Raw genomic sequence first — 16,346 nt, 5'->3', positions numbered from 1 at the left:
ACTGCATTAAGTTCAGGGAAAACACTTTGTTGTAGTTGTGTGGCACCACAGTTTACTGCTTTTCTAGTGGATGTCTGCTGATGTTTGCAAACCTGTCACTTTGATTTGAGTTGATGCTGAAGTATAAAATAGCCTAATAAAAGCCTGGTCATAGAATTTCCACAAGCACTTTTAAATACTTACAGAATTATGTAGATTTTTCTTACTGGTTTATGCCTTTCCATGTGAATGTACAATATGATACAGTTTCCTTACTTTTGAAGAAGGATTATGCTTATATGCTGTATAAATTGTCCACATTTCTTGCTGATAGCTGGCTTGAGTTTTAGGCATCCAAGTGAATCTTGAGTACTCAGTAGTGGTAGATCTTACCACAGGCCTGTCATTTCAGATGGAAGTAGGAGGACCCTAAAAAAACATTTAAATTAAGGTCCCCATCTTTTCCATAGCACTTAAGATGAGGTCAAAACTACTAAGATGTTTTTGATGCCTTATGTAGACTTCAGATAGTCTTTTATGGTCAGCTGACTACAGGACGCATAGGATTAGGAAGCGGTAAGAGCTGCAAGTCCAGGACTTGCCTGAGCAGGTTAGGTTTAGTCACTTGCAAGTTTTGGTTCTCCTGTGCAGTGAAGACTTCTGTATGGGAAGCAAGAATGCTTCTTTTCCTGCTTTGTTTTTTTAATTCTCATTTTTGTTTCCTAACCCTAAAATCTTTTGGTTTTTTATTTTTTTCCTCTCCTTCTGCCTGTTCTGTCTTTTTGTATTTCTTAATTATTTTCTTTAGTTATTGCTGTGTTTTATTTTTTGTCAATATTTTCATTTTCCTCTTTTTCCCCTGCCTTTCTTACTCTTTTTTGCTGTACACCTAGACTGCACTCAGTGTCCGTGCCCAAATGACCTTTTATGCAACATTGGCGACAGGTATTTGTATCTATACCGCTGTATATACTTATGCATCGAAGAGCGAACTTCACCTGAGTGTTGAAATTAACATCGTGCATTGAGCTTTGTGAATAAGAGTCAACAATTATTCTTTGGTTTTGGTCTCTGACTTAGATGCAAAGGGAGAGGATTGAGGAAGCATAATCTTAGTTAATTCTCCCTGCAGGTGGCTCTGACGAGAAGGCACTGCTGCACGTTGTGCTCCATTGAACAGCAGACAAATAACTTGGGAGAGCGGGTGGTGGCTGGTGATCTGTGTGTAGCCCTGTCACACACAGGCACGTGGGGGAACAGTGCAGTGATAAGTCACTGTCTGTTACTGCTTCATGAGGACCCAAAGATTGACCCTGGGGCAGCCTTTTATGGGTGGATTGAGACTGTGTGTACCATGGAGACCACATCAACTGTCCAAGCGTAAAGAAAGTCAGCACTGTTTGGTCGGTGTAGCCAGTTATCTCCTGGTTGAAATAAACAGTCAAAATAGCTGGTCGTTAGTTATAAATGTATCTAATTACATACCGACAGCTGGTATATAATCTCTCCTTTAAGTGAAGGAGAGATTAATCCAGGTGAAATTTTTGTCTTTTGGGTAAAATACCTAATACTTTGGATGTTCTGAATTGCTGCATGATGCTAATGATCAACTGTTGTAGTTTAGGGATTTTGCAGCTGTTCTTGCTATTCAGTGCTGGGGAGAATTCCAGTGTGTACTAGTGTTATCAAATTGGTGAGATCAAATGATCTCATTATTTTGAAATTTTCAATAACAAGTTGCAACAAAAATCTATAGGGAAATGGGGGTTTTTTTGTTTTGTTTTTTAAAGAATACATACACCTGCTAGTTTTCTACCCAGAGGCTTGGCAGCCAAGAAGCACTTTGGCTCAAGCAGAATGTTATCATTAACTGGACATTCTCTTGTTAAATTTATTTCTGGTTAAATTTATTTTTCAAAAATCAGACATACATTGCATATAAAATCATAGAGGTTAGCTTTTGGAATGTATGATCTGAAGGATGCTTGTATTTCTTTATTCTGCAGGTTAGAATTGAGCAGGTGATTGTTGCTGAGCCAGGAGCAGTTTTACTGTACAAGATTTCTAATCTTCTCAAGTTCTACCACCATACAATCAGGTATGCAAAAAGTATATTAAAGATGTCTCTTTTTTTAATTGTGTATATAAAGATTAATATAGTAAAAAGAGTATTTTTGTGGCTTAGTTTTTGCTCTGTACTATGGAATCAAGGAAAAATGTGCATGATACCAAGGAGATGCCATTTATCTGTTGTCATTCCTCAAGTCATATGGAATCTGCTTTGGAATATAGCATCAATTTGCCACAGAAACTGTTTCTTTATTGTTCTGTGTAGATACAAGTAGTATACAAAAAAATACACAAATCATTTAAGATGACAAAGTCAAGTCCCCTTTGAGAAAATGGTAGAATTAAATTATCTCTAGAACTTCAGTGTTTCTTCCTTAAACAACTGTGTTTTGATACCATTTCCTCTAATTATGCACTTGCATTGTTCTATTGGGTAGGTACTTGCGTCATTCCGTATCTTGCTGTTGAAGGTGCGCCAACCATCTTCCAACCTGCCAAATGCCACCAGGAACACAGAAACCAGAGAAAAGCCAGAGTCTCTGGTTTTATACATTGTGGCATTTGCAGTAGTTCTTATTGGTCAGAAACAGCAATAGCAGGAGAATTTTCCTCCACAGCCTTGGTCTGAACTGCTGAGAATTAGAATCACTAATACTAACATTTGAGCTTCTTTTCTGTCTGAAAAGACATTTAGATGTTGGGCAGACTGGGATAAGTGGTTCTTGGGCATCTCCCACTGTATTTAAAATCCTCAGTTGTGATGGTACTACAGGTCTGTGGTAGAACACATATAAGACCTTTTTTTTTTTTCTTTTATAATATGGAACAAAACATGTTTTATTCCTAATGTCACTGTCAAAAACACGTGAAAGATTTTTTAGCATCATTTTTCTGCTTCCAGAGTTTGTGTTTCCCAGTGGTTATAAAGCTTTTTGCAATTGAAAATGTGATGTTAAAATGGAAGGTCTTAGGCAGTTTTACCTGTTGCTTTCTGTCTTGCTAATGATACATTGTTTAAAGACCATTGTAGTACCCTCTGTCAGCTGATTAATTTCCTCTGTATTGAGGAAGTGCACCTGACTAATGACGGGAAAATCCAATTTGAGAAATTATCTATTAAATGCCACAAGATTATAATCTGAAAATCAAGCTACAAGTTTAAATTAGTCCTATTCAGAGGCAATTAATTTTTACTGCAATTTTTGTAGCTTAGAAGTGCCTTTACTTTAGACAGAAGGTATATCCATGAGAAGTGCATAGTCATGTAGTGTCATTTAAAGTTTATGCGGTATTCATGTTAAGTATAATAACTTGACACTTCGAATAGCAAGGCATGAATTCTCATATTTTTGGAGATGCCTAACATCACAATGAAGAAAGAAGAGAGATGATACTATCCCTAAAGGACAGTTTGACAGAATAAAGTTATCAACCCTTTTTGTTTATGCATTCTGTTTTCTGTAACAGAAGTAGATTTACAGAATAACAAAACAAAAATACAGTAAATTTTAAAATTCTAATAACAAGTTTGTGCAAAGCTTTAGATAGCCTGTATTTAATATCTGCTTAATGACATAGTTGATAATGCTTGTTCTCACAGTCATCTTCTAAGTGAATCTCTCAGCTTATATGGAGAACTGTTCCCTGCAATTATTTGTTGTAAATTTTCAACGTTGAAAAAATTGTATTTGAAATGCTGTGTGAAGTATCTGACCCTGTCATGTTCCCCACCTTCAGATTATTTAATTAATCTTAATTTTGTTTTCAGTGGTATTGTAGGAAACAGTGCAGCCACACTGTTGACAACAATTGAAGAAATGCACTTGTTGAGCAAGAAGATATTCTTTAATAGCCTGAGTCTTCATGCAAGTAAACTGATGGACAAGGTTAGTTTCAAAATCATACGGCTTTCATGTTACAAAACACACACTTTCATTTCCCTTTTGTATAGTAAGATTATTAGATGAATAGCTGTTTTATACTTTAGCTTTTCCTAAAATTGAAGTTTTGTAGTTTCTATATTCTAGCTATGGAACTACATTAAAAACTTCCTGTCTATGTTTTAGTTCTTCTAGTAGTTTTATTTTTGTGAAAATATGGCTAAAATACTGTTGTTAGCGGCATTTGTTTACAGATCAACAGAGCAGTTTACATATTTTTAAAATCTATGACAAGCAGAAAAATCAGGAAATTTCCCAAAGTGCAATATAGCAAAGTCAGCTGATTGAGCTAGATAGTTTGTATTAATGCATCATTGGATCAATAGTTAATTACTTAGGTGCATAATTCCTTTATTGAAGTTATGAAGTATATTCCAAGATGGTAAGGTAAGTAAAAACAAAACTTGGGCTTTTTTGTCTTTTTTATAAAAATAGTTTTACCACGTGAACATTGCTGATGTTACAAGCAGAATATGCATTTGTTATACCAAACAACTGTACCTAAGCCAGAATCACTTTCCTGGTGTCTTTTCCTCTCCTGGTGATGGCTTTGAATTGTATTTCAGTGAACTTCCCACTGTTCAGTACCTAATACAGTTCTTGTTAAATTCTCCCTGCTGTATTCATATCATGTTGCTGTTGGTGGATCCACCCATTAAATCTTACCTTTCTAAAATCTAAGTAAAGTCAAAGAAAATCGTTAGGCTGCACATCCCTCTCCATTTCCTAGGGATCTGATGTTCATCCAACATCCCTGACTGAGATGTGAGGAGTTGACTTGGCCCTAAAACCAAGAAGAGATGCCTTTCTTTATTCCTAGTTATTGCACAACTCTAGAGTTCAAAAAAGCCCTCTCATTACTGTTTTTTCCAGTTAAGAAAAAAAAAAAGTTTGAAAGTAGAAAACAAACAGCAAAGTTTTGTAAGCGTATTTCTAAATTATTTGTACTTAACCTACAAGAAAAATGCAAAAAATACATAGATTTAAAGAAACTATTCTTTGTGCAAAGCCTTGTAGTTCACTGACCATTCAGTGGGATTTTCTGAGTTTAGTCAGTGTTGTTCTATGGTCTCAAAGTAGTTTTCTTATTCTGCACGGTTTGCATCTGGTCCCAATTTCCTGTCTTTCTGCCAGGGCTGAGGAATGACTTTCTCAAAGGAACAGTTGTTCCTCCTCATCTTCTTTTCTTGTATCCCAGTGACTCCTTTCAGTGGTTTCATTCATTCATCAGGTGACTCCTTAGTTGCTACCACCCACAGTCCATACTACTAAAGTCCACTTAGCACAGTTTGTTGTCATGGAATATTTCCATTTGAATGCAGCATCATCAGAATAGTAGTTCCTCTGCTACTAATGCTTCTTCAAGGGTCAGTTAAAGCTTGAGTTCGTAAAATGTACAATGGACAGGCACAGTATCAATTTACCAAAAAAAAAAAAAAAGTCCAGCTTGCTATGGACATATGCTAGCTGTATGTGAATTCCTCAGAACGTTTTACTTCCTAATATGTAAGCTAAAAGAAAATATCTATGTACTTGTTCCTTTTATAAAGAGAAATCAGTGATGGACCTTAGCAAAAATATATGGCTGCTCTTTACTTCCAAAGAACGTGCAAACAAAGTAGTGCTTAAGGAAATAAATTTTCTTGGCTTGAAACTGGAAGGCAGCTCTGTATTCATCTCTGTTGTATTTAGCTCTGTTTTACTTCTCCTCCTAGGTCTTACATCTGTACTCAAACAGGATCTAGTGTAATTTTTCTACTCACATAACTCAAAATCTTTGTACTTTTGTTTTGGGTGATACGCTTTTTTCAGTTTGGAGATTAGTAGAATTTGGAAGGAGAAGAAGGAGTGGTAAAGGGATTGTGATCCCCCAGTTCATAGTGTGTGTTCTTTGTATCGCCACTATGGGAAGGTTGTGTAATCCTCTTTGCCCTCTTAGTTTCCCTTCCCTCAGCCTCCAGCCTGGATGTAACTGGCTCTAGACACTGCCATTGTTTTATAAAGGAGTGTAATTTAGTTTTACTGATGTTAAATGAAGGCGGTGGTTGCACTGCCACCTTCAATGGGACTTTATTATGAATAATGAGTGGCATACTGAGCATAGCATGTAATGTAAAAAGATCATAATATTGCTCTTTCTTATAAACACATTTTATAAATTAAGTCTGAAACATTGAAAATTTTACATTGCATATATGCCCTATGAAGATCTTTCCTCAGGATATAAGCTTAAAGAGGTCAAAAGCTTAAAGAGACTGAGAAGAGGATTAGATATATGGGTAACAAAGGCATCCACAATTATTTATTAATCTCTGGGCTTCAGGAGTTAACAACGAGGTAACTCTATGGGTGAGAAGGAGTCTTACTGTACTGATATGTAGTTCATGTAACTGAGAGTTTTAGACAGTCCTTTGAAGCACCTTATATTATTTTTCTTTGAGTGGACTACTGAATTGATAGAATGATATCTTACCTCCTCATGACTGAAATTAGATTTACTTCACAAAAACCACAAAAATTAATAGGCTGAATTACACTCAGAGAAACATTAGTTTCCACGAGATAAAGACCTTATTGTATCATAAATTTAATTCTCCTGTTACTTAGTTTATTGTGTGTTAATATACATATAACCAGCTTTTATGCCTTTTCATATGTCTTCATTAATTTAGTAGTGAATGTCACAATGCTTTTACATTTTGAGGAATCTCAAAGTTGCTTTTTGTCATCCTTTTTATTAATGTGTGTTCAGACCAAAATTGTGTATATGCATTAGCAGGATTCTCTTCACATCCCAACCTTTTTACCAGCTTTTTGCTAACTATATATGCACTGCAACTGCTTCCAGAATTTTTTTTTTATTTTCAGAGAAAATTAAAGCACGGGAAAACAGACCCTTTGTGCTTCCATATGTGATTGCAAAGGCTTCGTTGCTGCTCCTGTTACGCACAAAGAGAATACTCGCTTGTAAAATTAGTAAATTACTTTTCACTTGGACAGTCTGGAAATCATGGTTCCTTATTTCCGCTTATATTTTGCATCTTAAGGTATTGATAAGCCTGTTTCAAAGAATATCAGCTGTCCATTACTTTGATTAAAATACAACTTCTAAGGCAATTTAAATAACTTTGGAAATATATTAAAATACAAACAGGGTGTTCTTAAATAAAAATATTTTTATGTCTGTAAACTTAAGTGCCTGTCTTGATTAGATCATTAGAAAGTGGTGAATATAGCCTGTGTGAGTTACACCATTCTAATGATAGTATTCCCCCAGTATCATCAGTTGTTGCTGATAATCTGAAAATCGTAAGGAAGAAATTCTGAATGCAAATCAGTTCTACAAATTTTATTTAGTTTAAAGAGAATTTAAGTCTTTTCTTAATTGCTGTTTGTAGCTACAGAATTCCAGAAGACTTAGTCATAATTACTAGTGAATTTGTAACTTGACAGGAGTCTCTTTAACCCTGTGCAAATTCTCTTGCTTTAGTGGGGGGGAACTGTCTAGAAACACTGGTGTGTTACTGTGTCTTCCTGTGGTATGCTTTTTTAATATCTACAATCTATCTAGTAGTTGATAGACCAGAATAATATTTAAGCAAATCTTGGTCTTAAGTATAGCTAGTTAGGAACTTTTTTTAGACAAAGCAGGTTTCATTAAATATGCTAACTCCTCAAAATCCCTTCCTTTGGATGTGTAGGAATGACAGGATGGTAATTTGACTCTGATGTCCTCATCACCACAGACAATTTAATTCCCTAGGTATTGATTATGCTGAGTTGAGCATTGCCTTCAAACTGCCTGGGATTTAATTTCTGAAGCACAATGGGAAACTGAGACTTCAGGCTGTTCTTTCTAGGACAAGAAAATAGCTTCCTCTTCACATCTATTTTTGAGAAGAGTCCCATATTACATAAGGACAGTCACAAGCACAGAGCTGTATGGAAACTTAGAGGCAGTCTTAGATCAGGATTCTCCCTCTTGGTTGTCAAGCCACCAGTGTGAATGATACAGGGAAATCCCTGGTTACTTCAGAGTACTTACTGGCTTGCTCAGAAGCACTTTCCTATGAACATTTTTTTTCATTACATCAGAAAATCTCAAGCGTCCTGGTTGTAATCTGAAAATAAGGTAGTCAGCAGTTCTCGCAACTTCAGACTCTTCAGTCTGAGAAACCCTTTTTATGGTATTCTCATTCAGACTTCTCAGGTAGCTCTTTGCGATCTGAAATCTTTATAAGAGAAATATTCAGCATACTGCCTGAAAGTAAGTCCATTGTTATCAAAGAAAGGCAATACGCAAGGGAGTCTCTGTGGCTCCAATACTGCTTGAAACCTGTCATGAAGCTTAGTAACAGAGTCATTGCAAAGCCACTTTGTTTTCAGGGTTTAAAATGCCATTCACAGCTCTGAGATTCTCAGGTCGTCGTAGAGCTCAGTGCTGACATCATATAGAAGTTGTGCATCACCACCCTTCTCCTCTTGTCACTGAAGGTTCAGTGCATTACCTTTTACTGCAAACACTGTCTCTCTTTTGCATTGTTGGCTTTTACCCTTCAGAGGCAGTGTTGGGCAGTCTTGCCAGTGCTTTCTAGCTCTGGTAACAATTGGTTTGTTCTGGTTGTTGGTTCAACCAGAATGTTTTTTGGCCAATGTTAGTGTCCCTGTGCTGAAAAATTGTGTTTGTATTTGTTTCTTTTTAGCTTCCTTGGACCCAGCCATGGGTCTACCTGCCATGCCAGTAAAGCAGATCAGAATTATAGGTTCAATCCTTATGTATCCTTTTATATGTTTCCTTTGTCCCTGTGCTAATAAATCAGATATTTATGGATTTGGAATTCTGCTTGTGTTACTCACTGTCTGGATCTAACTAAGAACAGCCTGGTACAGATTACCATTTTACAGATGATGATACATTCAGGAGAAAATACTAAATGAAAATAATTATCAGAACAACAGAAACTGTTCCAATGAAATTGGAAGTAAAGTTCAAAGTGCCTAATGCACTGGAGTGGATGGACTGCTCTTTCAGTTCTCTGAGAGAATTGTCATTTAAAATAGTGAGTCCACTGGTGAGGCATTTTAACAAGCCTGTTAGACTAACCTATGCCAGCATGTTTTATTGGACCAGCTAATACATTAGGAGAGTGGGGATTTTCTGTCCTTACTCTGGCTTCATTAGTACTCCAGCACAATTATTAAAGGAAAGAATAATTGCAAACATTGAATTAAATGGAACGAGAGTTATCATAAGGGTACTAAAGAGAGATTATGCCAAACTAACCTGTCATCTGCTGTCTGAGCTGTTAGAAGACTATTAGTAGAGTACCCCAAATCACGTTTTGGGATTGTTATTCCTTAATGCTGTTCTTTTCAGAGTAGATGTATGGAAATTAAATGTTGTGATCACATTATCTGTTAAGTTTGTCAGTGGGAGAGGTATTAAAACATTGCATGGGAATAACTGTAAACTTCTCCCTCATAATTTGATTCCTGTCAGAAGTAAACCTTTTAGGTTTCTGGGAAACCAGATACGGGGCAGATTAAATGAGGCTGTTTGATGTTGTCATCTGAATGCTGTTGTGGTTTTGAATGGATCCATGTGAACAAAGCAAAGCTAGCAGGAATTTTTCTGTTGTGTTTTATTCCAAGACCAACTTGATAGCTGAGAAGAAAAACATGCCATTAGGCATTCTACTTTGGTGATCTCGGTAGGATCCTAATAGGGCTCAAAAGAGCTTAGGACAGCTTCTCTGAAGCTTCTCTGGTAGATGTGCACTCAAGTTTCTTAGACTGCTGCTATTTAACTGTGGTGAATATTGTCTCAATTTGTAGAATGAACTTCTGTAGTTGATGCTAATCAGTTGTAACTGACAGGATGAAACATCCAGATACCTTTTGACAAGGTTCCACGTCTGTAGTGCTTTTTCTCCAGCCCCTGCCAGTGAGGTTTTTAAAAGACTGTATTAAAAGCTGATCAGGCCCTTAAAAAGGCCACCAACCTTTTGTCTGTCACTCTAAACAGTGCTTTCTCTGAGGAGCTCTGTATTTAAAATTACCTTCTTGTTTTATTTAATACTAGTATCACAGAATTGCAGAATGGATGAGTTCAGCAGGAACCTCTAGAGATCGTCTGGTCCAGCCATCTTGCTCAAAGAGTGTCAGCTAAAGCAGGTTGCCCAGACTGGTTCCAATTGAGTTTTTAATGTCTCCAAGGATGTAGACTCCACAACCTCACTGTGCAACTGTCTCCAGTGTTTGACCAACCTCACAGTAAAAAATTGTTTTCCTGTGTTTCACTGTGTGCCCATTGCCTGTCACTGGACACCACTGAGAAGAGTCTGTCTCCCTCTTCTTTGTCCCTCCCATAAGGTATTTATACACATTGGTGATAACCCCCTTGAGCCTTCTTTTCTTCAGGCTGAACACAGCCTCTCCTTGTGTAGGAGATACTCCAGTCCCTTCATGAACCTTGTGGCCCTTTGCTCGACTCTCTCCAGTATGTCCATGTCTTTCTGTACTGTTAACTTTCTAATGCTCAAGTAGGATAGTATATAAATAGTTTTGATTGCTTGCCTATACAGTATTTTCAGTATTTGCAGGTGCACGTATGTTCTAACAAAGCTGCTCTCAATATCTGCTCCAGTCCTTTGTAGAATCAACTGTATTTAATAGGAACAAAAATTGCACATTTTTTTTCCGTTTAGCCTTCTTTGTAAATGAGGAAGGGAAACAATTAACATACATGCACTCTCTTCTTGATTGTTGATACTGCCTTTTCTTTTTCCTGTATTTTCCTTTGCTGTTTGTTAAATCCCTCAAGACATCCTTTGAGCTACTTGCTCTCATAGACAGAGAAGCCTGCTCTGGATTGTATATTTGGAAGAAGATTACTGGCTTAGTAACTATTCCCCACTGATTGATATGCAGAACTTTAAATGAAGATACAACCTTTTGTACTAAACCTTATGTACAACTTTTAGTGTCCATTGTAATTTTAGGAGAATTCATTTCAGTTTTGTATATTGGATTTTAAAAATTAGGAATTTCATCTTGTTTTCTTTGAAACACTGAACAGCTGGTTGGCCTTGTTTCCGCATGACTGAACTGCTGGTTAGAACTGATTAGACACTTAATACTGTGTTAGAGTATGTTTTAATGCTCTTCAACTAGCTGCTACAGAACTTCTCTGATAATTATTTAGGTAGCTCCTGTGGCTACCTGTAGCTCTCTGGCTTGCATCTGAAGCAGGTACTTCAAAAGTGGAATTCAGCATGCATTTCAAATCTATGTTTCTGGAAATAGGATCAATTATAATTAACTTTTAATGCACGTAAAACATTCAGGGCATCAATTTTTTTTATCAGAATAGCGATTTACTGCTCATGAAGCCAGTAGGTTCCTCTATAAATTAGATATGTCTGTTTTTAAATTTTTCTTTCTAATTCTAAAAAAAAAACAATCTATATTCATGTGCAAAAAGTTAGAATTTTCAAAATGAATATAGCACTGCTTTAATTTTCCTTCCACTTACTGATAATTCTGCCTCTATTGCACTAGTCAGGAATTTCAAGCTAACCCCAATAGAATCTAACGATCTAAACCTTTTTTCCTTGCTGTATTTTCTTCTTCCATAATGTTGTTCCTTGGTCCCGTCTAGAAGACAGTGGACTTTAAAAGAACATATTAAATGAAAGATGAAGCTAATTTAGAAGCTTCTGACCATCAGCTGCTTCAGGAGACAAAAATTCTGTGCAAAGAAGCCTGAAATTATCATTGCCATGATCTATGTGTGTGTTGGAAGTGAAAACTCTATCAAACTCTAGTCTCAAATTAATGCCAAAATATCCCTGAACACGGTCCAATTCAGGTCTAAGAACAGTGTGTTCAGGGCACAATCAATACCCCTAATAATAACAAGAGTAAACAAGAAGAAAGTCACTCAGTGCTGTACATTTCAGTAAACTTCACTACTAATCAGCACTGAATAAGTGCCTCTTTCTGAATTACTGTAGCTTCATTGCTCAAATATTTGTTTTATGCTTTCAAGATTGCTTAAGCTGAACAAAAACTGTTCTCTGAACCTATTAGATTTAGTTTTCCATTAATTCCTCGAATTCAGTATACTGTCTCTTGGAAAGTCAGAACAGAGGAACACTTTGTATTCAGAAGGATGCAAAAAAGTTTTTGGTTTATCTGTCTTGATAACACTGTGGGGACATGTACGGTATCCCAAATGTTTCGAAACACACAAAGTGTGAAAGCTAGGCCTGGCTCCAGAGAGTGAGTTGTTTCTTCTTTCTCTGGTGGCGTGTTCATTAGATACAGATTCACTTCCAGAAGACTCTGTAATGCTCCACTCTGAAAATGCCTGTTATGCTCTCCTTCTTGGTCTCTTTGGCCATCAGCCTCTGCCCCTCTGTTTTTTTTTTTTTTTTTCTTCCTTGAAGACTCAGACATCCATGTTGTTATGCTATTAATCAGTAGTTCTCATTTGGGAAGGTATGGAATGTGTTGCCTGTGGCTTGGAAGTCCATCCAAAGCTGCCTTCTCTTCTTGTCGAGCTGGAGTCTTAAGTGCATTGCAGAACCGCGCACTGCTTTGCTCTGCTGTGCCCAGACACCTTGAGTGAGATGCACAGGGCAGACCCAGTCCCAGCCAAACTTAGTTCTCCCTGCGTCCTTCTGGAAAGAGATAAATCCTTGAAGCTTTAGTTTATTGCTGGGGGTCTCCTTACTCCCATGTGATCCAGCCAGATCTGTGTTTGCCCTTGGACAGGCAGGACACAGGAAGGTGGGAAGGGGATTGTTGGCAGAAGGAAACGAGGCCAGCAGCCTGGGTTGTAGTAAGGGTCTGGAGGCAGCAGGAAGCCAGTTTGAGGCAGCATTGAAGACAAGAAGATGCAACTACGTCTGGAGTGGAGCCTGAGGAATATGAGTTGGGGAAAAGAGATGTGCTAGGTTTTATTTCATATAAACATTTTATGAAGCGTTTAATGGGTATTTGCCTGTTACAAAGAAGGGCTAAAGTATGTGAGCCTGTGTTAAAAATAGCATAGGATTTCAGTTCATTTCAGGTGCTCCAGCTTTTCATAATTTGACTTGGAAAGTGTAGTTTTTTCTCTCTAAGATTTACAATTTGACTCGGAAAGTGTAGTTTTTTCTCTGAGATTTACAAACTTTTCTTCTTTCTGTTTTTTAATTGTCTGCAATTCCTACTTCTTATCTTTGAGGTAGGCCTGCATTCCAGTTCTTGAGGTATTGTTGCAGTTTAGGTAGGTGTACTTGAGTTACGTGGTGCACAGTTCATTTGTGTACTGGTAATTTAAGGTACAAACTTGCTAGGGATTCAGACTGTTGCATCTGTGACTGCAGCTCTCATACTCAGCATGATAGGGACTGTGCAGCCTTGTCAAGAAGATGACTTCATTCAGCTGCTGCAATGTGGCCCTAATATCCCAGAGCTCTGCCTGCACTAGATTCTGGAGTGTCCTGCTCAAAGTGAACTCAGTGGTGCCAACAATGTGGCTATTCTTTGGCACCTAATCTAGCAAATGTATTTTTTTACTACCAAAAATGGCGGAGTTTGGTTTTCTCTAGATTATAAAATAGGCATAGTCTATATGAAAGGAGAAACTCAGTTTTGCTTGTTTGTCACTGAATGGGATGGTTGTGCTGAAAGTTGCAGGCAATTATTGTGAAACATGCATTTGTCCAGTGTCAAATTAAAGGTCTTCTCTGCATGGCTACATGTAATTTTATTATTAGCTGGTTGCATTTGTGCTAACAGATTGGATGGTGTTTGCTGTAAATGAAATTAAAAAACCCAAAACCACAAACAGATAATCTTGTTCTTCAGGTTGAACTCCCACCTCCTGATCTTGGCCCAAGCTCTGCACTAAATCAGACACTTAACTTGCTACGGGAGGTTCTGGCATCTCATGACTCATCTGTTGTTCCACTGGATGCCCGTCAAGCTGACTTTGTGCAGGTATAAGAATGTTTGACTGCTCTGAACAGGAGGGGGAAAAAAAGTATATGTAAGTTAGTCTCGGTACACAAGAGGTGGTTGAAATATTAATCTTTTTGTCTGGTCCCATTTTGGAGCTTTCTACCAAACCCGAGTTTGTAATGCGAATAAGAGGGTGACTAACAAAGTGGATAATTACAGTACAGTATGGAGTGCTACTCTTAACGCAGTATCTAAATTCTGTTATCCAATTACTACTCCATTAAGTAAATACACCCTCAAGATTGCACAATTACCAATTATCTAATCTGGATTACTCTTCCTTCTGCTAGGTTGGAATCTGTTCTTCTCAGGTTTTTATACTTTTCCCATCACTATGGTAGCTGATCACCTGCTGACAAATCCAGCAGAAAACTGCTTTCACAGTTGGAAACTCTCATTTCTCTTTATTCTGCTTTGGGGAATAAATACGTGATAGAGACAGAATGAGCTTAGAAGCCTCGTGTGACATGATTTCCTCCCTCCCCTCCCTCTTTTCTGTGTGTTTGCTATTTTAGGTTCTGTCTTGTGTGCTAGATCCATTGTTACAGATGTGTACGATGTCTGCTAGTAATTTGGGCACAGCTGATATGGCAACCTTCATGGTAAATTCGCTTTATATGATGAAGACTACTTTGGCTCTCTTTGAATTCACTGACAAACGTCTAGAAATGTTACAGTTTCAGGTAAGCTTTAACAGTCCCCAAAGAAAATGAACTTATTACTGATCTTTTGCAGACTATAAGTTGTGATGTTAACATATTTATCTTTGATAATGTTGGCTTTGGGTCAATTCTAAATCAGGGAAATGAGATAAGAGGGCATCTTATCAGAGACCATGAGCAAATAGCAGGTATCAGAGCTTATGGTACACAGCATCTTTCATTTTAAGCAGACAAAAAAATGATTAAAAGATTTGGTTTGGTTTGGTTGCAGATAAACCCATATCAGTGAACACTTTTATTATCCTAATCATTCTAATATTTATCTGCAAACTGTGTGAGAAGAAGCAAATGGAAGTTGAAAGCTCAGTCAAATGGCTGACTATGTTCCATCGTATAGTTAATACTAGATCATCATCTAGTTTGTACTAGGTTATAGTATAGCTGAAGTTACTACTACAGTCTTTCTTTCTGCCTTTCTTTTCTCATTTGTTTGGTTTCACCTAACGTGCCAGGATAGTAGTTCATACGTGGTACCATTTTGAAATGGAAACGTAGTTTATAAACTGTTGACTTGGGAAAACTTAGGCACTGCCCATTTATATTTTTGCTACATGAACATCTCTGCAGTATATCTCAGGAGAGCTCTTGGAGCTGGGGGGCTTGGAAAAAGGTCACAACTTCTTATTTGAAGGCATCAGTAAATATTGGCTGTGAGCCATTTTTTGCTTTCTACTCCTAATTAGAATTTCTAGCACCTTTTAGCTCTGAAACAAACAAACAGACAACCCCACCAAACTGTCTGGGGCATTTCTAATTTCCATTATCAGAGTTTCTTTTTCACAGTAAATGTTGCAACTGATTTATTCTTCAAATAAGCAGTAGAACTGAAGGATATGCATTTAATACCATTTACCTTCTTCAGACATATTACAAATACAGGAACAGACTGAAAAAATAACTTTAAGATTATACATAAGTAGGTTATTAAAGTGGAGTTAGAATGGCATATTTAATAAGAGAAACATTCTTCATAGAAAAAAGAACCCTCTAAGACAGTTAAAATCTCCAAATTGAAATACTAAGATTTCCCTCCTGATTTAAAAAGAAAAGTGTGTTTTTTCTAAACAATTTTAGGAAGTGAAAAGGTGAACTCTTAAAATATCAGATGTGGAAGTCTTACATTTTACTAGAGTTTGATATATTATAAATTTTTGCTTTTCTTAGGATTGGAAGAAAAATAAATGAAATGTGGGGTAGTTATCTGTAAAAATGAAGTAATAATGTATATATACCCAAATATCTTTCCAAGACTACTCAAACTAAAAAAATGATTGCTGCTGCTGTGACTGGATTTATTGATTAGGTTTTTCTGCAAAGTGAAGATTATACTAAGAATGTAAAATACGTTTATGACTTTTTTCATATGAAGATAATTAAAGCAAAACTGATTGCTGTAATTTCATTGTCTATTGTTCTTTCAGTTAACTTTTTTCAAATACATGTTTATCAGTGTAGAATTTAAAATCATGACCAATTGTGATTTAGTTTGTTTTATTTTCATTGCGAAAGACTCTCTTTTTTAATTATAAAACCACCATGCTATTGTCAATATTTTCAGTAAGAGTTTGATTATTTTTATCACATATTTTCAAAGAACTGTAACAAAATAAAATGAAATAGCAAT

At 36.8% G+C, this 16,346-nt stretch overlaps 1 protein-coding gene across 1 annotated transcript in view; it reads left to right on the top strand.

The window, feature by feature from the left end:
- The window catches only part of COG6 (component of oligomeric golgi complex 6), a 59,293-nt gene that overhangs the window by 32,031 nt on the left and 10,916 nt on the right, over positions 1-16,346 (top strand). The window contains exons 12-15 of the mRNA XM_075490331.1: positions 1,986-2,077; positions 3,818-3,935; positions 13,848-13,979; positions 14,516-14,683. Of these exons, the coding sequence (XP_075346446.1) occupies positions 1,986-2,077; positions 3,818-3,935; positions 13,848-13,979; positions 14,516-14,683 (510 nt within the window). The remainder of the gene's footprint in view (positions 1-1,985; positions 2,078-3,817; positions 3,936-13,847; positions 13,980-14,515; positions 14,684-16,346) is intronic.

Source organism: Mycteria americana, chromosome 1 (assembly GCF_035582795.1).
Source record: "Mycteria americana isolate JAX WOST 10 ecotype Jacksonville Zoo and Gardens chromosome 1, USCA_MyAme_1.0, whole genome shotgun sequence".
Taxonomy (NCBI): Eukaryota; Metazoa; Chordata; class Aves; order Ciconiiformes; family Ciconiidae; genus Mycteria; species Mycteria americana.
The sequence above is the reverse complement of the archived record's forward strand: the minus strand, read 5'-3'. Positions and strand labels throughout refer to the sequence as shown.